At 39.0% G+C, this 21,431-nt stretch overlaps 3 protein-coding genes across 3 annotated transcripts; all 3 read left to right on the plus strand.

Annotated features, from left to right (window-relative positions):
* The first annotated feature begins 3,228 nt into the window (after positions 1-3,228).
* tmbim4 (transmembrane BAX inhibitor motif containing 4) lies at positions 3,229-6,913 on the plus strand. Its single transcript, XM_087787367.1, has 7 exons — positions 3,229-3,393; positions 5,027-5,135; positions 5,291-5,396; positions 5,477-5,510; positions 5,579-5,696; positions 6,172-6,217; positions 6,290-6,913. Exons 1-7 carry the CDS (start codon positions 3,303-3,305, stop codon positions 6,494-6,496), a joined length of 711 nt encoding a protein of 236 aa, XP_087643493.1. The 5' UTR covers positions 3,229-3,302; the 3' UTR covers positions 6,497-6,913.
* A 2,320-nt stretch (positions 6,914-9,233) lies between these two features.
* On the plus strand, positions 9,234-11,493 carry LOC148084271 (uncharacterized). The gene is made up of 2 exons (XM_087787366.1): positions 9,234-9,311; positions 9,376-11,493. Exon 2 carries the CDS (start codon positions 9,476-9,478, stop codon positions 11,162-11,164), a length of 1,689 nt encoding a protein of 562 aa, XP_087643492.1. The 5' UTR covers positions 9,234-9,311; positions 9,376-9,475; the 3' UTR covers positions 11,165-11,493.
* A 741-nt stretch (positions 11,494-12,234) lies between these two features.
* lemd3 (LEM domain containing 3) lies at positions 12,235-21,312 on the plus strand. The gene is made up of 13 exons (XM_087787369.1): positions 12,235-13,596; positions 14,105-14,145; positions 15,477-15,546; positions 16,199-16,272; positions 16,847-16,926; positions 17,001-17,146; positions 17,590-17,691; positions 18,046-18,148; positions 18,231-18,409; positions 18,612-18,693; positions 18,773-18,878; positions 19,633-19,711; positions 19,848-21,312. The coding sequence occupies exons 1-13, from the start codon at positions 12,297-12,299 to the stop codon at positions 19,988-19,990; spliced, it is 2,505 nt and encodes an 834-aa protein (XP_087643495.1). The 5' UTR covers positions 12,235-12,296; the 3' UTR covers positions 19,991-21,312.
* The last annotated feature ends 119 nt before the right edge of the window (positions 21,313-21,431 follow it).

Here is a 21,431-nt window from a genome sequence, read left to right on the forward strand (position 1 = left end):
TCTGAATTCTTTGTTGATTTTGATGAACAAAGGAAAAGGGCTTGAATTCGTGTCAAGCACAGATTCTTACATCTGAATATTATTTATATGGCTCTCACTGAAATAAATTTCCAAATATTTTGCTTTCATGGCTCTCTGAGTCAAAAAGGTTCCCGACCCCTGGACTAGAGAGACATGATACAACCTAGTCTTGTCAGCTGGACGATTTTATCTTTGCCATAAAGTCCTTCTTAAAAGGCCCTATTTCTCTCCTTACTCTTGTTGAAAATGAAAATAAAAGATATATACGCTTATATTTAAAAAAAATATGGCTCTGGAAAAAATTAAGAGACCACTGCAAAATTATCAGTTTTATCTTAAAAGATTCCATCTCCGTCGAAGCATCAGACGACCAGCCGTTGGGCAAAGCTGAAAATTGGATCAATTTGACTATCTAGAATCCTGGATCAATTTTCTGCAAATAAACACTTTGCGTGATGATACGTGTATTTGGAATTTGGGGCGAAATGTTATCAGTAGTTTATAGAATGAAACAAACATGTTATTTTTTCTGCAACACATACCTATAAGTAGTAAATGGTAAATGGTATTTTTTTTCCCAGAGCTGTACGTATACTTAAAGATCTGTCAACAATTGTGTTGTGACAACAAAGGGTATAAACTCTAGAGCAGAACTTCCCCGAGCATTTAATTCAATGGTATAGTAAAAATGATTATCATTCACAAACAGTAAGTAGGACATTGGGAAAACAGCACAAACAAAGAAAAACAAAAAACAACATACCCTCTACAATGAGTTGACAAAAATATGTGAATATGTACAATGGCGGCAGCGAAGCAAACAATATAATACACAGTACAAACAACATGAATCATACCAAATAAAAAGTTTTTTTTTAAAGAAAACCAGTATGTAATTTAGTGGAAAGATACATCTAAAGTCCTCCAACCAATTGGATAATAATAAAAAATGTATTTAATGAAATTAATATGTGCGTAAAGTTGATTTTTTTTTTTTTAGCAAGTAAATAAAGACCAGGGTCACAAAGCGCTTAAACAATCAAAACAATACTCAAAAAAGTACATGCTTTAAAGATCAAGATAATACTGAGAACAACACAGGAGTTTGAGAAATTCAAGGAAAAGCCTGAACAAATAGAAACGTCTTAAGATGTTTCTTAAAGGAGTCAGTAGATCCATCAAGCGCAAAGAGAGAGGAAGATGGTTCCAAAGCTTAGGAGCAACAGCCTGAAAAGATTTCTCTCCTCTGGTCCTGAACCAAACCATTGCAACAATTTGCTCCTATTTACTCATGGAAATAATACAATCAATATTAAGTAAATGTTAATGTGACTGTACTTCAGTTTGTTGAGTTAGCGAACTTTTTCATGCTGACAAACACCAACGTTCTCTTTCATTTTCTTCTGGTCAAACTCTCAGCACAGAAGAACCGGTTTGTTGGGAGCAAATGGAACAATTGTGGACACGTAATTTGGTTTTCCCCTGGGCGGTGTCTGACATTTATGGTTTCACTTTAAAACAGCAGTGTTGTTGAACTTGTCTTATGATCAAAAATGGCGGTGATTCTATTGTTTACAGACAAGTAGGAAGTGTCTCTCAAAATGGCACCCAAATGTGATTAGTTTTCTTTATAAAAACGTTTAAAGATCTATTCCGTCTGAGTAATGTGGATGTATACATTTGAAATAAATCAAAACTCGTCATGTCAAGTTAAAAAAAAAATGTATTAAGTATTTTCATGACTATCCAGAATTTTGATTCTGGTTGTAAAGAGTGTGGTCTGTACTGCCCCCTGTGGATAGAGCGTGAAAGTGCAAGTCGGCTTCTCGGCCTTCTTTCTCAAGCGTCACTTTTAAAAAGTACTCAGTACAGACTAGAGAGACATGATACAACCTAGTCTTGTCAGCTGGACGATTTTATCTTTGCCATAAAGTCCTTCTTAAAAGGCCCTATTTCTCTCCTTACTCTTGTTGAAAATGAAAATAAAAGATATATATGCTTATATTTAAAAAATACGGCTCTGGAAAAAATTAAGAGACCACTGCAAAATTATCAGTTTTATCTTAAAAGATTCCATCTCCGTCGAAGCATCAACGACCAGCCGTTGGGCAAAGCTGAAAATTGGATCAATTTGACTATCTAGAATCCTGGATCAATTTTCTGCAAATAAACACTTTGCGTGATGATACGTGTATTTGGAATTTGGGGCGAAATGTTATCAGTAGTTTATAGAATGAAACAAACATGTTATTTTTTCTGCAACACATACCTATAAGTAGTAAATGGTAAATGGTAATTTTTTTCCCAGAGCTGTACGTATACTTAAAGATCTGTCAACAATTGTGTTGTGACAACAAAGGGTATAAACTCTAGAGCAGAACATCCCCGAACATTTAATTCAATGGTATAGTAAAAATGATTATCATTCACAAACAGTAAGTAGGACATTGGGAAAACAGCACAAACAAAGAAAAACAAAAAACAACATACCCTCTACAATGAGTTGACAAAAATATGTGAATATGTACAATGGCGGCAGCGAAGCAAACAATATAATACACAGTACAAACAACATGAATCATACCAAATAAAACGTTTTCTTTTAAAGAAAACCAGTATGTAATTTAGTGGAAAGATACATCTAAAGTCCTCCAACCAATTTGATTTTTTTTTAGCAAGTAAATAAAGACTCTTTGTAGTGGTGTCAACAAAGTTGAATATGATTATTCGCTGTGTTTGTTAGATAGTCGCTAACTTATCGTCGGTAAATTCTCGATAGAAACTTTAAAGGTATTTTCTCTGTACTGTCTGTGAAGTGAAGGCCATCTTAAACGGAATGATATACTTGCTAGCTTAGTTAGTTGCTAACGGTGTTAGCTACAACTGTGGCAACAACCAACACTTCTTTATATATTTTTGAAGATTATTATTTTATTAAGTTTAAATATCCCTTATATTAAATCTAAAACAAAAAACATCGCTGGATTTTCTAACATCAAAGGAAGTACAGTTCATGACATTGTTATACAAAATTATATAAATATTATTTTAACATGCATTTGGGTTCAAATAATTGTAAAGAAAATAACATTTACATGTTTGCCAAATGGTTAAAATTACAGGTGGCCATTAAGATGAAGTTAAAAAAAAAAATTACGTTTAAAGGTATGCGACATTTGCATCCTCAGACTATAAACGTCGCGGTTACGTCATCCAAACAACAGCAGTGAAGTCTGCTACAGTGGGATCAGCTGATAGATCGTCAAAGACTCACTGACACCATGAATGCGGAGAAACATCCTCGGTCTTCCATTGAAGACGACTTCAACTATGGCACTAATGTCGCCACAGCGAGTGTACAGATCCGCATGGGTGAGTTTATTTCCTGGCGTTTGTTGTTTGGTGCTGAGAGCGCTTAGCTTAGCTTAGCATCTCGCTGCGGAAGCTAGCTCCTTCTAGCTAGCTCGCACTTCCTGTCCAGTGTTGCTGCCAAACATGGCATTATTAAGCACGATGGATCTTGAGAAACGCATTTTGATTTACATTTGTAAAATATTTTTGGTTATATATTTTTGCTACCACTTTGTCCAAATGTAACATTGGCTGCCAGAAAATGTATAGCCCTGTTATAAGTAAAAGAAGCTTGTTTTCACTAGTATATCTGACGAGTATTTACGTGTGTAGTAACATTTTAAAATTACTTGATTTATATGAAATATTAAAAGTTACTATCATTGAAAAGCTTCCTAATCAAAGATACTTTATGTAATAATGATGTTAATACTTTTAAATCAATAAATTAACGTTAAATTAGAAAATTGGGCTCAGAAATAATGCATAGAAAAGGCTAATTAAAATTCAAAATTTAACCAACGTGGCACTAGTTGTGTAAATAAACAGTATTGGAAATATGAAACACAGATTCAATGTATTTCTAATGGATTAGATTCATGAAATTAATGTTGTAAGTGATGTAAAATGTTTGGCATAGGGATTCCAATGATTCTTTTATTTGCCTCAGATTTTTTGCAAGGGAGTTTTTTTTGAAGGTTAGGTTAGGTAGAACTTTATTGATTGAAATCTGTTTTTTGCCACAGCAATACAGAAATTTTTCATAAAAAAATAAATAAAAATAAAACAAGAACAAAGAGAAAGAACAAGATGATACAATCTAAGTCTAAATGTAAAGAACATAGATCAAAGAAAAATAACAAAGACAAAGAATACAAAGACTAACATAAAATAGAACATCATTATACTTTTACTCCACTCCTGCCCCCGAACTCAGAATTATACAATTTAATAGCCCAAGGAATGAATGAGTCCTTAAGTCTATTAGTTTTGCAGCTGGAGACGAGCATTCGTGCTCCATCTGCTTCTCTGCTCACTGATGACAGTGTTGAGAGGATGACTGTCATCATCCATGATGGACAGTAGTTTGTTCAGTGAATGAAGAAATGTGGATTTTCAATTTGTGGAGCGTGTACTTGGTCAATCAAAAAATATCAGTATTCTTAAAAAAACTAAGACAAAAAACGCAGATCTGGGAATACATTTCTCTGGCAGCTATTAAGATTATACGCAGATGTCCAGCATCAGCAAATATACACGTACCTAAATAATGTGTTACGACCAGGAGCTGAAAGAAAAACTGTATCCATGTTGTGACATCGGTTGTGACGGCAATTTTTTATTTGTGCGACCTCGTCACGCACCTGAAAGGAGCATTTGAAAGCATCAATGATGGTTGCAGCACATCACAAACTATTTGTTAATTAATGTAATGTCTTTAAAATTAATTATTATTGTTATTATAATCATTGAGAGTGTGTTTAAAAAAAAAAACATGATGTAATTGGGACAAAACCTATTTGTTGATCACATGTTTATCACCTGTTGTATTAAAACAATTTCCCGAAGGAGACCTCCTGAGGGATCAATAAAGTTTTACCTTCCCTTACCTGATTGAACACCAAAACATTCTTTGTGTCTCCTTTGATATCAGACTTCCTGCGGAAAGTGTACTCGCTCCTCAGCCTGCAGATCATCCTGACGACGGCGACTTCTGCTGTTTTCATGTATTCTCAAACTCTGAAGGAGTTTGTCCACTCAAGGTGATCATCAGATTTTTTGAACAATGCCAATCTTAACTTAATTATGATGATGTGTCAATGAATGTCACGAATAGGGCATTGTATTGCTTCTGTCTTCTGCACGATATTTTGGTATGTTTGTTGTTGTGTCCAACATGATGTGTGTGTTTCCTCAGTCCTGCCATGGTTCTCGTTCCGTCCATCGGATCTCTGGTTCTACTGGTGGCGTTGGCCGTTTACAGACACCAGCACCCAGTCAACCTGTACCTGCTTCTAGTGTTTGTAAGTCTCTCGCACCTCAAACTATTGAATAAAACTTGAAATGCAAGTAAAATAATAAAATGATTTTGATTTGTCACTAGACACTTATGGAGGCGGTTTCTGTGGCAACGGCTGGTGAGGATCGTTTCAGTGTTTGGTGTTCATCGTATTTCTACTCACTAAACTAGTTCTTATGTGTGCAGTGACCTTTTATGACTACACAACTGTCCTGCAGTCCTTGTTCCTCACCTGCGCTGTGTTCGCGGCACTGACCACGTACACGCTTCAGTCCAAGAGGGATTTCACTAGAATGGGAGCTGGGTGAGTTCCTCATATGTTTCTCTCTTTAACCCTTCATTGATGATCCTGTCACTGCCTGCAGGATATTGCATGCAGATACGCTCATACAACTGTCGTTACACTTCTGCAGAAGCTGCCTAAACACAGAACAGATTCACCTGCACATGCCACAAGATCAAGTGCAAGACTGTGCAATAAAATTACTCCAGAGAAACCTGTACAATATTAAAAAGAAGCAAAAGTTTTTAATTATGTGTAATATGAGAATGATGATGAAGGTTAAAAAAAAGGCAAATAAGTTCACTCGGGGAGTGAGAAAAAGTTTTTGAGTAAGAAAATGGTCTGGAAGTTATGTTTCTTTCTGGAAATGAAGAGAAAAGGATGCATTTTAAGCACATTTTTATTAAATTCTAAAAACACAAAATCTATAAACCAATTACTATTGGTATTTAATTATTGTGACATAAGTTGTAACTCTTGTGTTCTCTCCCTACAGACTCTTTTCCTGCTTGTGGATACTTGTTATCGTTGGCTTCATGAAGGTGAGCTCTCTATAATCTCAGATTAAACCAGGGTAGGATGTGTTCAGTGCTGATTATTCATCTCTTTTCTAGCTCTTTTTCAACAGCGACAGCTTGGAGCTGGTGGTCGCAGGGTTCGGAGCTTTTGTCTTCTGCGGCTTCATCATCTATGACACCCACCTGCTGATGAAGCAGCTCTCCCCGGAGGAGCACATCCTGGCCTCCATAAATCTGTACTTGGACATTGTCAACCTGTTTCTGCACATCCTGAGAGTGCTGGACTCCATGAAGAAGCACTGAACACCTGCACTCGTTTAGACTTCTCTGCTAATCTGTTAATCATTCCAGATCTGGAGTTACCTTCGGCACCGTTCCACTTATTGCTTGTGTCTTTCTTAACTATTGTTGTTGGATTAATGTTGCTGAACATTTTTACGGGGTTAAGTGCGCCTCGGTGTTTCGATATTTCTCGAGTGTTTCTTTTACTGCAAGTAGGCTATAAATAACACACCACAAGGTTTATCTTTTATTGTGAGTTAGAAGACATATGAAGATTATATTCATTTTGGTGGTTTCTTGAACCAATGATGTGTTATTGCTTTAAAGGTTGTATCAGAAGCTCCACGGTGATTTAACTTGTCATTGATGTAATTGCTGTGTGGTTGGTATGATTGTATGAGGTTTAAGCAATGAGGGAGTAAATTATTTGAATTTGCACATCTTGTCTGGTTTATGAATATGTCACCCCTGTGGGTTTATGAATCCGGAAGACTGTGATGAAGGCCATATTTCTGAGTTACACCTGAGCCCTTCAGCACTTCCTGTTTGGTTCCTGTGGTATCATCACCAGGTCATTGATGCATGCAGGCTGGATCCTTCTCTCCAGGGACACCCCCTGTTCCAGCTGAGTCTGGGATCGATGCGGACCAGAACATTGCCGTTCAATAACTCTTTCTTTACATTTAATGGATGTTATTTTGCTTCATTGATTACTTGTATGCCACATTATGGAAATCCCTTTTAGATTAATGTATTTTATGACTCATTTATTTATATAATTTCATTTTTTAATTAGGTAATGTCGCAACAAAAATAATTGTTAATAGTTTCTGATGTGCTGTTTGGGAAAGAAGCTGCAACCTGCAGTACCAATCAGCTCAATGCTCTTTATGATATTGTAAATGCCCAAAAGGGTGTTGAATTATTTAAATAATATACAGAGAATAGTATTGTCGTTATACTTTTGTTCCTCCCATGCGCTCTGTCGGTCCATTTCTCAACCATTCAAATAAGTTATTTAAGGTGCAAATACAAAGCATTTGGTTTCTTTTTCGAAAACATGGACAATTTCTTTTTGAAATCAGAATCATGTTTATTGCTTGTAATATAAAAACAAAACATTTGGAAAAGACCAGCCAATTTCAGAGGCAGCCATATTGGTATCACAACTGTGGGAAAAGATCACACAAGGACAGGAATTGGAGGAACTTATAGTTTAGTACAACCTGTCCAAGAGTAGACAAACGGCAGCCATGTGCGGCGTCCACTTTGCAGATGTGAAAGAACACATAAGGAAAGATGGGTGGTGGGAAATTACAGGCGTCTCTGCGCTGCTCCTACAGAGCGCTGTGCAGGGACACAAAAAACCCACACATAAGAACATAAAAGCACATATTCAGAGAGACACAACATGATGATAACACATGGTAGGGGTAGGTACAGTAGAGCAGGGGACGCATCCATGGAACCAGCGCATAAATACGACCAGAAGGAAGAAGAAAATGAAGTAAAAACCACTTCAAATAATAGAAACATCAACATCATCATGGAGCAGGATGGAAGAAGTCTGCATGAAAGAGTGAGGGATCATTTATCTGGAAGGTAAATGCAGGTTTGTTGTTGAGAGCACAGATGTTTGCCAGTTAGTGTTTTGTGGTCTGCTAGCATTTATCATCCCTAGTAAGAAATCTTGCCTTTATTTGTTGTGTCTTTGATCTCCATGCTGAGCTGCACCAGGCAGATGTCCTCAGGAGACCCAGACCTTTATTCAGAGCTCAGTAGAATTTTTTTTTTCTCGAAACTTATCTAAAAGTGAATCAGTTCTGCTTGCATCAAAAACGCTTCATTATAAAGCTATTATTTGTCAACCCAGGAGCTCAATAAGCAATAAGTCACTGCACTGCCTCCACAAAGGGTGTAAATATATAGAATTATAAACAATTGTAACCAACTTAATTATAAAATTGACAATACTAAAACTTTTAAAAACATGTTATTAAAGTATCATTTCTCAAATGAAAATCCATCCTGTATTTTTACACTTATTATCTATTCTTAAACCACTGTTTCTCTAAGTGACATTTTAAATATAAAGAAGACATGCACGAATGCTCCTACCCAGGTGCAAAACAAATAGACTCAAGGACTCATTCAATCCTCGGGCTATTCAATTGTACAATTCTGAGTTCAGGGGCAGGAGTGGAGTGAAAGTATCTGGATGTTCTGTTCTATGTTAGTCTTTGTATCCTTTGTCTTTGTTGTTTTTCTTTGACCTATGTTCTCTGTCTTTATCTTTAGACTTAGATTGTGTCATCTTGTTCTTTCTCTTTATGTTCTTGTTCTTGTTTTATTTTGATTTATTTTTTATGAAAAATTGCTGTATTTTCTGTGGCTATTGGAAAAAAAAACAATTTCAATAAAGTTTTACCTTACCTTACCTTATATCGATCTTTGCCTCTGATGGACTGTGTCAACCCTTCCCACTGGCTGGACATTTAAGCAAAGGCAACATGATAAAAGCCCCCTCATATTGCCTTCTGACATCATAGAATAACCTAGAAAAAAAACTTGCCTTGTTTCTTTGATTGTGACACTGTTGTCTTTGATGTAAATTGGGACATAAAACAGTTAAAACCCTTCACAACTGAAATGTTTGGCTTAATGACACAGACAACGGACTCGGATCAGGCCAAGCACAGGATGGCACAAGACAACATAACAAATGAAGAGCTCTACTCTAAATTGGAAGATTTGGGGTGTACGCCCGGACCGATCACTGAAAGCACTCGACCTGTTTATCTGACGAAACTTGAGAAACTTCAAGAGGAGCGACAAAGTAAGAGCGGAATGGCATCCAAGATGTCTGACAGCAACGATGGTTTATGTGATGTTCCCCGCAGCCTCCGTGGAAGACCTCGGAAATCTGCGTACTCCGGGTTCTCGGCCAGCAGACCACCAAATCCTGAACCTGCCACGAACAGAAGAAGTGCAAGACTTGCTATGAAGACACTTGACATTAGCATGGACAGTGACATCATCATGGAAGAGACCCCTCTCAACCTCAAAACCCGCCGTATTACAGGTCAGGCCAACTCTGAGGAACCCAGAAGATACAGTGCTAGACTTAGCAATGTGTTGCGTACTCAGACCACCAACAATCTCAACACAAAGTATCTCAGTTCAAGTCAGAATAATCCGGAGGCTTTTGATGAAGGCCCAACAAACCATCACTACAAAAATCCCGCCAGGAAAACATACTCCGTCCCCAGCATCAATGTGATTGACAGCGCAGATGGTGACCAAAGCGAGAGAGCACTGTCCGAAACTGCCAGCAACGAAATCCCATATGTGACCTCTGGCAACCATATTGAGACAGCAGGATGGGGAACAGGCATGACTGAAGCCACTCAGTTTGCCAACCCAAGCCGGCACTTTACGCTCTTTGACGTTGACTCCGAGCAATCTGGCACTGAACAAGCGCAGAAAAAAGGATTTCCAATTTTGATGTGGGGTAACAACAGCGATGTCACAACAGTTGATGAGGACAACTTGGACGAATGCAAAAGCCTGAATGGTATGTACCCTAGGACCTTAAAAGTGCCATCTGTTAGTAGCATGGAAGTACAAAATGCAACACCAAAATCTGTTATCAGGGAGATAAAAAGAATTGTCCACAATAAAGAACAATCACACTACCAAAGTGTAATGCAAGGCAGGCGTGCCAAGAAGTCAATCTGTCCTTCCAGCATATCAAATGTTGAACCACCACGGACAAGAAAACTCATCAGGATGAATGAGGACAGCAGGAGTGTTAACCATGTAAGCGTCCAACCAGGTTTTAACATTCATCCATCCAATCTTTTTCAAAGGAAACCTAAATCTATGTGTGGCATTCTCGACTACAGCTCGGAAGACTCTGACTCTGAATCAATGACCCTCGTAGAAAGCACACACCTGGTCCATCACAGCACGACTGGTGGATACAATATCAGAAATGGTTACTTTCAGTCAATTTTGGCCTTAACAAAATTTTGCTTTGGTGGCAAAAGTAACGAAAAGCTACCTCCAAATCCAAACACACAGATTCAAGATTCTCTTACCGTTTCAGTTCAGCAAAAGTCCAACCTTGAAATGAAAGATCCAAGAGGCATTGTGTCCTATGACGATAAGTGCTTCGGAGAAAATGTCCTTTACACTTTAAAAGAGCAGCAGGCTTTTAGGGATATCTTTGAATTGCCTCAGTGCTCATCCCTCACTACTTCAGTCTGCTGCAATGAAGCCAAGATCGTCAGTTTGATGGGGAACTCGACAGACGACGATGCGATCAGACAAAGATTCAGGCTTCAGCACAGTGGAGGAGTGTCTTCAACCAGCTGTGATTGTGGTCCACCACAAAGCAGGCCCAGCTCATCAAGCATTAGGGCACCAAACAGCCGCAACACGTTCCAGTATAACGGCTCCAAGAATAGCTCTTCCAATGTCTCCTGCAGCCAATTCAAGAACAATCCATTTATTTCAAACAGGCATCTGGGTATGACCAAAAGGAGGGAAAGAGCGCCCAATGCTGGATCTACTCATCAGTGCCAGTCTATTTTTCTGGTGAGGGTATTGTGTCTATTTTTATTTGGTCTGGCTGCCATATATATCTGGAAAACCAGCTCTTTATTCCTCTTTAAAAGTATTAAGTGAGCAACAAAGTGGTTTAAACAATTCAATCATCCACCCTGCACCTGGTGTACTAAAGAGAGTTTTTGTCCAAAGTCTATTTCATGTATTTTGATAACATTAGCTTAGGTATACTTTAAAAAAAAGGAACATTAATTAATCATGAAACTACACACACATGCTAATATTATTTTATTTTTGTTGATTTAAAAAAGCAGTACTACCCAATAAAGCACCGGAAAGACTACATTTAAAAAGCTCTAAGGGTCTTTAGAGTATTCAATCATTCACATGTTGTCGCACTGTCTTGTGCAATCTATAAAATATTTTAAAATCTTTGTCAATCAACTCATAAATCATGAGGAATGAAAAGAAATAAATGCAACACTGTTTTCTCATTCATTCCTTCAATAAAATAACTGATTTTAAAATACAATTGTGTCCGTCGATCCTTGTTCAGCCACATCTACCGTTTCCTTGAACACGTTTAAGTTAAACTAAATAGGAAGAAAATATAGAAGACAGCCAAAAGCTAAAAGCTCTATTTTCATTCTTATATTTTTAAAAACGTCATCAGATTATCATTGAACACATGGGTTGTAATTAATTTCTCATTTTATTTTATACATTTACTTAAATATGTATACACATTAGATACATTTCATTATATACTTTCATTGGTGGTAGATTGCATGAACATGTTCTTTGTTCCTAACATGAAATATTACAAAATAAACGATAAAAATATGAACTTGTAAAACCGATAATTGTTCAATTTAAGATAATGCATATATGTGGCGGTAAATGAAGTTAAAAAGTCAGTTTTGTTCGTTTCAAAATTATACTTTAATTCACACGTAATAAAGTGCTCCACCAAGCGTCATACAGCAAAAGTTGCAAGATGATATTAATAAAATATAATTAATTTTGTATTTATACCGCTCGTTTTCTTGTCGCCAGTTGCTTCGGGCGAGAGGCGGGGATCCCCCCCACACACCCCCGCTCACAGACAATTTAGAGAAAGATTTTTCTTTAATTGTCTGCGATGCGGAACCCTTTTTCGGTCGTTTGTTTCTTACGCGACCCGGTTCTTCTCTTTCCATTTCCCTCTTGCGTCACTTCCGCGACGCAGCCTTCTGCGTGAGTTTTGTCCAAGATGGCGTCGGCGCTGCTAACGGACGAGGAGCTTTTCTCCGAACTGAAGCGCTTAGGTTTCACTCCGGGCCCGGTCACGGAGAACACGCGGCCCGTGTACGTGAAGAAACTCAAGAAGCTTCGCGAGGAGCAACAAGTGCGGGATATTATACCGGGGAAAACCCGAAGTAGAGGCGGCATCAACAGCAGCAGTGGCGGCGGCGGCGGCAGCAACACGGCGGGATCCAGGCCAACCAGCCATGACGTCACGCACCTGAGCTCCAGCAGGAGACCGGGCCGGAAGTCCGCCGTCCTCGGCTTCAGCTCCGACGAGAGTGACGCTGAACCCCCGCATAAAGGAAAGCACTCGCAGGTGGTCAGCAGATCGGATCGTCGCTCCGGTTACCAGCTGAAGATAAGGCCTGTTGTAACGTCATCCGCGGTCGGCGGCGGCAGTCAGCGTGGCGCCGGGGGTAGCATCGGTTCCTCCCCGGGTCCGGACGGTCCGAGACGAGCGTCGCTGGGTTGGGGGGTGCGGGGTAAATCGTCTCTCGAGGCGGAGGAGGACGAGTCGGGGGACGAGGATGGACCGGAGAAGGAGAAGACATCGCGCTCTTTAAACGGCAGCAGGGCGTCTCACTTGGATGCTAGCGAGCTAGCGGGGAGTTACTCGGACTCGGACGAAGACGAGGTCGGGCGCCTCTGTGCCGGAGACAAGCGTCCGGAAAGGTTCGACTCCAGACGGAAAACTTCTTTTTCACCCCACGGCGTCGCTCGAGACTCTCGAACGGAAGCCGGCGCGGCCAACGCGACCCTCAACATGAGAAGCCGGAGGGGAGAAGAGGAGGAGGAGGACGACGACGAAGACGAACCCCCAAGACGAGATTCGGGCCCGTCTGCGACCCATAACTTCGCGAGAAAGTCCATCTACGTCTCCCTCGCCGACAACAACGGAGGAGACGCGGGCAAGAACCACCATCTCCCCGGGGAGGACGGCGCCTCCTCCAGGGGCAGGTTCAGCATCGGGCTGAGACCCAGATTCTCCAACTACAGCAGTCTGTCCCAGACCTACAGGGTCAACAACTCGAACCACAGCGGTCCAAACCACTCGTACAGCCCGGCGTCGACGAAGAGGAGGCCGTCCGTGCGAGAGGACGAGCTGCTGCAACAGTTCAAAAGGGAAGAAGTGGCGTCGTCTGGAAGCTTCAGTGCCCACTACCTGTCCATGTTCCTGCTCACGGCCGCCTGCCTCTTCTTCCTGCTGCTGGGCCTCATGTACCTGAGGATGAGGGGTTCTGGATCCCCTGATAGCGATGGAGTCAGTGAGTATCAAGCCCAGAGTTGGAGATAATGATGTAAAAAAAAAAGAGTGTACATATATTTTGCCGATAGACAAACACTAGACGCAAGTCTTAAAAATATTAAAAAAAAATATATATATATCTTGGATTCATAAGACAACAATACTGGTATTAGTAATATAGTTATCAATAGGTGCTGCAGGATAAATGGTGATTTCATTTTAGGAATTCTCTAGATCCTAATTGAAGTTTAAAAAAGTGTGGAGGAATAACTTAGACTTAGACTGCACTTTAGAACTAACATGGTTCTCTCCATTACTTTATGTAATCACTGCTGAAATTTAATGCAGCACTTTTCTAAAAGTATCCCGCTAGAAGAAGATGCATATAATGCATTATGAACATTGTATGAACAGTATGTTGCATATAGTCCTGAGGTAAGACATGAGTATAGCGGGACTACGGTTTGGAATTTTAATTATTCGGAATTTTGGGTTTTCTCACCTTATTCTTTTTTCACATGTTGCAGTTCGGAACCATCCCTTTGGAGTGGAGTTTGAAGAGACATATGTAAGTGTTTTCAGTTATAAATAAGATGCCTGTAGTTAATATTGGTGCCAATATGTATTTCACTGTTCGACTGTTGTCCTTTCAGAACCTTATTTTCATTGTCAGCGAAAGCTTCCACCTACTAGAGATTTTCTTTGGTACAGTTGTGCAAACATAAAACGTGAAAAATGTAATCATAACGTATATAAAACTTACAATTTCATTATGTACACAGTGAAGAAAGTATTAGTGCTAATTGATCCTGCACTGTGAACCTGTAGTTTTACACACATCCGTGTTGGATATATCGATTGACTTTTTAGGTACAACAAGTTTCATAAAAACTAGAATAAAGCGCAAGGGATGACAAGATTAACATAGAATAGAATACATCATACTTTAACATCATCCTTTTTTATTTTTGAGTAAAGTGTCAATGTCTGAGCTTACATGTTGAGATAAGTCGTATTTGAAACCAACATTTTGCTTTTAAACCCGGAAAACGTTGTTGATTAAATTTTTAAGGCAGGAAAGAATGTGGACAATAGAACCATCCTCATAACTGAATACTCTAAAGAGAAACCTTAATGAAGTTTTTTTTAATACATTTGTGATGAGATACAGGGGAATCTCTCTTGCACAAGAGGTGCTGGAATATAAATTGTGCTCACTTTTAGCTTTGGTGCTCGTGCTATGCATCATGCATGTTTTTTTTTTCAAATGCCATTTCTTTTCTTCCTAAGGCAAGTTATGCATCCATGTGTCATACATGTCTGCTTGGGTCCAAAATTATTAAATTACAACTGCATTTTCAAAGAGAAGTGGTGTAATCTGCCTAATAGGAACCACTTCCTACTTTATTAGTAATTTTGTTTTTGAAAACCTTACTATGTGTCATGTTATAAGTTGATCATTGCAGTTGTGTAAGAAGCAATCTCTAGATATGATAATATTAGTTACTGAGAATCTGATTCAGAGTTTGTTAATCAGTCTGTCCAGTCCATCTATTTGTGGGGGTTTTACAGTTTTCACATTCAACTTTGATTACATCCCACAATTTGTGCCTCATTGCAAATCCCTGCAGTGCAGACACAAACTCTTTCAAAACATGAATTAACCAAAATTTAAACTCAAAACAATCCTTGTGCCACTGACTTATCAGGTACATTCTACTACTTATTTTTATCAATTTAACTGGGGAAAACGGTCTCTAAAAGTCATCCAGAAACCCTTTACTACACATCTTTACTCTTTGGGTTATATCATATGATATGCCCTTACTGTGACATATGTGACATTATGTATTTGTTTTCTCATTAATTTTTTATTCATAAAATAATTCTTCTATACAGGACAAGACGCAAAGGGACCTTATCCTGAATCTGCTACTCCACCTTCATGATCATTTGGCCTATGTTGCAGGTACTTATTCACATTTGTTTTCAGTTGTTCTTATCAGTAGCATAGTTAAGTTAGAAACAAACTGGGATAACTGAGCGCTTGAGTTATAATGTAAACCTTCCAATCTTGCTCTTCGTTTACAGATCTTGTATTACTCCTCACACTAGCTATTCATAATCTTCTGCCCTCCTACAAGCTCTGATCCCTAGTTTGGATTAAATTATAGGTGCATGGAATTAGTGTTTTAAAAAGTGTTGGATCTTGATTGTGAGAACAGAGTTACCTGTGACTTTTTAGATCAGTCCACAATAATCTTTGAATATGGTTGTATAAGAAACAAAACTGACTCTAATACAGCTTTTTGATAAGCGCCTCTAAAGTTATTCAAAGGTTAAACAACTCAAGTGAATATTAAAATATGTAGCTAAGAAATAATACGAGACAACGTCTTGTTGTCCAGGACTATTTTTGCACTAGAGCTGGCCCCAGGCTAACAATGTTGAATATTTATTTCTTGTTATTTATCTCAAAATTCATGCAACTGAAACTGTTTCAACAACCCAAAATATTTTCTATCACTTGTAACAACAGCCATGTCTCCAATTATCTGTTCTCAACATTTTTACTTCTTTCGGAAAAACTTCTTTGTCAAAGTGATGCCCTGTAATTGCAGGCCAGCATGACTGTGGAAACCCACAACATCCTAAAAGAAGGCTGACACGAGACGAGGCTGATGTCTATCTAAAGGTTTGTGCATGAATTCCTTTTCGAGCTGTTGAATGTGTCACGTTTGAATCTGAAACCTCTATAATATGATTATAAGCCTCTATTAATAATATAGGAATGAGGTTAACTACAATGTAGTATCGTGCATATTGTAAATCTACTTTATTCATGCATATATTTATAAGTCCTGAATTTGGTTGTAAGCTTTATAGTGAGGCATGGTTTTTTGTTGTCACTCCTTAGATTAAAGTCTATCTAATCTAATCTGTGTTCCAATCTCACATGCTCAATAATTATTGATTAACTTCTAGCAACCACTGATCTAATCGGTTGTATGTCATTTTCTGATTAAAAAATCCCTCAAAAGGTAGAAAAATACCAGTTACCATAAAAATGTTTTCATGAGATGATCATATTTAAACCCCCCATTCTTCTATTTTCCCACGGTAATGCCATATTTTAACCCCCCCCCCTTATTTTATTAGCTACTGTTTGAGATGTTTTATTAACCCAAGGTCTGTGTATTCTTAGTTCAGAAAATCTTAGTTAAGATGTACAATGTCTCAGTAAACAACCATTTTGTGCTTTTGTTTAGTCGAAGAATGAGGAGTATTCATCTGTATTCGACAAAGCGCTGGAGTGGGTCACCAGGTCCAAAAAAGATGTCGGAATAAGGTAAGTCTTAAAATGAAAATAAATAATAATAAAATGATTAAAAAAAGTTTTCTAAGCTCCTGCTTCTTCTGTAGGGTTCTGGGTAATGATGGCAGCGTTCCTGCTGTTGCTTTGTCTGAGATCATTGAGATGGAGTCCACTCATCCCAACATGCCCTTCATCTGCAGGCTCCGCAGAGCCTTCTTCAGCGTCATCATCAAAGTCTTCCTTGCTGCAGCTGGTGAGGAGGATCTGTCAGACGTTTGGTGTTGTTTGGATTGTGTTAGCGAGCAGCACCTGAATTAGCCTTGAGAAGATGCTTGACTTCTCAATTAGTTCTGACGGAACATAAGAAAGAAGTGCTGCAATGGAAACGATAGAAAAAATGTTCTAAGCGTAAGAGTACAAAAAAGATGTAGATGTGTGTGTATGAAAGGGCAGCAATCGTATGCGTGTTTCTCCTCGATAGTAGTGATGGACTGACTAAGCGTCGTGAAGCACTGACCTACTTTTTTAGAGCTCAGTAGGTGGCGCTCTCAATGCCCTCTAGTGGGCTTGAAAGGCTTCATCAACTCATCAGTTGCCAACCGAACTATTGAAATGGGTCTCTCTGTGTGTATGAAAATGTTATTGATCTGTCCCAATTTAAGTTGTAATGGTCATTTCTGAACCATGTGTTTCCAGTCATCGGCTGCGTGGCAGGTGTGGTCTTCTACATGAAATATCGCTGGAGACGGGAGGAGGAGGAGACCAGGCAGATGTACGATATGGTGGAGAGGATCATTGGTACGTGACAACACAACTGTTGAAGAGAAAATCACATGCAGCATTTTGTATTATTAATGCAGCTTATTTAGAGTTAGAGTTCAACTATAAAATTCATCATAAAGTTATTAGACACACTCTTGAATTTCAGCAATTTAGATTTATGTTTGGCTCCTAAATCCAAGCTATAAAAGTTACACTCATTACTCAAGATTTTTGATTTCTTTCCCCAAATCACTGAGCCCTAATGTCAACGGACGAGATTAAACCGAAATAAACACTACAGCTATAATCAAAATGTCATCATGTATTTGTAGTGCAACTTACCAAGTCATGTTTCATCAATATAAAAATGGTGTTCTGATTTCATCTCAGATGTGTTGAGAAGTCACAATGAAGCGTGTCAAGAGAACCAGGACCTGCAGCCGTACATGCCCATCCCCCACGTCAGAGACTCCCTGGTCCTGCCGCAGAACAGGTCAGTGTCGACTCCATGAAGGTCTAATCTAGTCTCATTTCTATTTGCTTTATATACCAGAGCTTTTGTTTTGCTTGTGCAGGAAAATGATGTCAAGAGTTTGGGATCGCGCAGTGACCTTCCTTTCCAGCAACGAGTCCAGGATTCGAACAGAGACGCAGAGTGTGGAAGGATCCGACTTCATCGTCTGGAGGTGGATCCAACCTGCACTCAGCAGCGACAAGACAACTTCAGGGCCGTCCAAGGTCTGGCAAGGAAAAGGTGAATAAAACAATTAGAACTTTAAGAATTTTGAACTTTTGAGTCTGACTTTGATCAGTTTTTTTTTATGCTTGAAGACCTCAAACAAGACGAATGTTTCTCATCATCTCACTGTTTGATTCAGTAATGCCTGAAATTTGAGGAATGAATCCCAGCTCTTGTCTGGACCATGTTCTTTATTGATCATTTTTCCGTCTTGCAGCTTTCCCTCTGGACCGCCGGAACTCTCCACCCAACAGCCTGACTCCTTGTTTGAAGATCCGGAACATGTTTGACCCGATCATGTAAAGACCTCTTCTACCCCTTCAATGAAAAACCACATAAGTCTTTGCACGCTCATCGTGTCTTCTTCTTTGTGATTAGGGAGGTGGGAGAGAACTGGGACCTTGTCATCCACCAGGCCATTCTGCAGAAGTGCAGCGACAACAACGGGATCGTCCACATCGCAGTTGACAAGAATTCCAGAGAGGTACGGTCAATTCCCAATTTATTTGGCAGGTGAGAGAGTTGGTCAATGCAGGGGATGTTCATGATGGTATTGTGGCTTTGAAAGATGCATGTGTGTCAGCAAACATCATGACAAAATAGTGTTGTTAGACCCTGTAATCGCTTGTTAGTTAAATATATTATTACATATGGAAGAGAAATAACAATACTTAAAAGTGGTTTATAAATTACATTCTATTCATTTTCTGTTACATGTCAACTGCGATCATTGACAAAAATGTGGTCAACATAGTTACACAAATGTAACTTTGTGCTGTGGTCTTCCGTGACTGGATACAATTAACATTATTGATGCAGTAAAATAGAATTTCATTGCTAAAACTTGAACAAAACACAATTAAACTAGTCAAACAATTCATGCCTTCTTGATGACTAAAACAGTGAAAGTGTGTGATTAAAATAAACTTAAATTGCAGCTCAAAGAAAGGACTACAGTAAAAACATGTCATCAGAAGCCTCACTAGTTTCAGCTAATGACCATAGATTATCCATGTCAACAGTTCTAGATGGAATGAAAATAATAGAACATTGATAAAGAAAGAAAAAGGAAAGGTTTGGAGCATTTTTTGTAAAACATTGTTTGGTAGAGGAACACGCATACAGACGATTAAGCCTCCAAAATCAAGACTTTTTTGGAATATTCTGGCTCAATGCCTGACATGAGTTGTTAAATGACCAGACCTCACAGTTGGTTAACCAACCTCATCTTGTCGCAGGGCTGCGTCTACGTCAAGTGTCTCTCTGCGGAGTACTCGGGGAAGGCCTTCAAGGCTCTGCACGGCTCCTGGTTTGACGGTAAATCTCTGCTCCAAATGTTACATGTGCTGCTGCCACAATATGTCAAAGCACAAGTCCGTGCATACGAATAAATATAGTTTAAAATTGATTTTTTTAAACCTGGATTAACACCTGATTGTTCTTACCTGTGCAGGTAAACTGGTGACCGTGAAGTACCTGCGTCTGGACCGGTACCACCAGCGCTTCCCCCAAGCTCAGAACTGCACCACTCCACTGAGAGCCTCCAGCCTCGATCCAAACTCCACGACTCACAACAACTCCTTCGTCTCCTCATGATAGAGGGGTCACTCTGTGTCCTCCTGTTGTCATGGCAACCAAGTTTGCTGCTTCTTACACTCAGTTTTTGTTGTTGTTGCAGGGGGGGGGGGTGTTTTTTTTACCCTCTACTTTTTTGGAGAAGCTGTGTGTTTACTACTCTTATATACGACATGTTCTCACAAAGTGGAGTCCGCTGACAGAGGCTGACGTCGCCATGATGTCATCGGCCAGCTGTTTGGATGCGACATAGAACAGTGTCGGGGTTGTTTTCCCTGGAAAATGTCGGCTCTCCTTGTTTTCGAGCCAGGCAAGAGGACAGGATGTAAATAGATGCAAACAAAAGGCACAAGCTTTATGTAATAATCTGCAATTAAGAAAACCATAAGATCATTTTTTTTTGTTTTAATATTATCTCGTCGGTGAAGACTAGACAAACCCACTTTTAACAGCCATCACTTCTATTGTAATCCAGTATTACCCCCATGTTGTTTATTTACCTGTCTCGTCTCACTTCTGGATGATTGATTGTAGTCCAGAGTTCCAAGTCCACATACTCATCTATTTGTCTCCCACTCTTAAGGCGTTATTGTCTTTTTTCTTTTCTTTTTTTTTCCTAATGCAGTGAATTGAAAGTTACAGTGTGTTGTTGTACAAATTATGCACATAAATGTTAACACAAAACTGCTGTTTCAAAGCAGGCAAACCCAAACGTGCCTTAAATTTGTGCTTTTTAAATACTGCATTGCTGGGGAATGTACTGGGGAAACAAAGGTCAAGTCTGGTATAGATGTAGTTTTGTTAGACATACTCATATTTTGTAGCAACATGATTTGAGATATTAAGAAACCAAATGCTTCTCTCTATTTATTATTTTTCTAATCAGCCACAGTGATGTATGTTTAATGTCACTACACATAACATGAATATTTTCTTTCCTTTCACCCCCCCCCCCTCCGCTCATCAACGACCATCCTTGCATCCGCTTCCAGACTTCTGTCAGGATTGTGCAAAATAAAGTGAACACTTTTGGAAATAAGCCGGTTGTTATTTGAGTGCATCACTGGAATCTATTTTTGTACGGCGTCAACGAAGCGGAATGTAAATGTTAACTGCTCCTCTCTGAGCTTTTGTATGCTTCCCTGTGAGATGCATTATTTTCCTCGGATGTATTTTTTAAATGTACGTACATATTTCTTAATGTGGACAAAATTATATATATATATAAATATATGCAGCTTTATTTCCACTGCGTTGTTTGAATTTACCGGTGTCCCTGCCCTGCTAGCCAGAGGAGGGAATTGTACAAAATTGCAGATTTCTAAATAAAAAATTCACAAGTTTCCATGTTATTTTTTAATTATATAACACAATTAAAAAAAGATGGCATTACGTTCTCTAAGAATCACACATTTTTTTTCATATCAATGACATCTTCAGTAGCTGATAAAGAATAGTGTAC

This window comes from Callionymus lyra, chromosome 3 (assembly GCF_982586985.1).
Source record: "Callionymus lyra chromosome 3, fCalLyr1.hap1.1, whole genome shotgun sequence".
Lineage (NCBI taxonomy): Eukaryota > Metazoa > Chordata > Actinopteri > Syngnathiformes > Callionymidae > Callionymus > Callionymus lyra.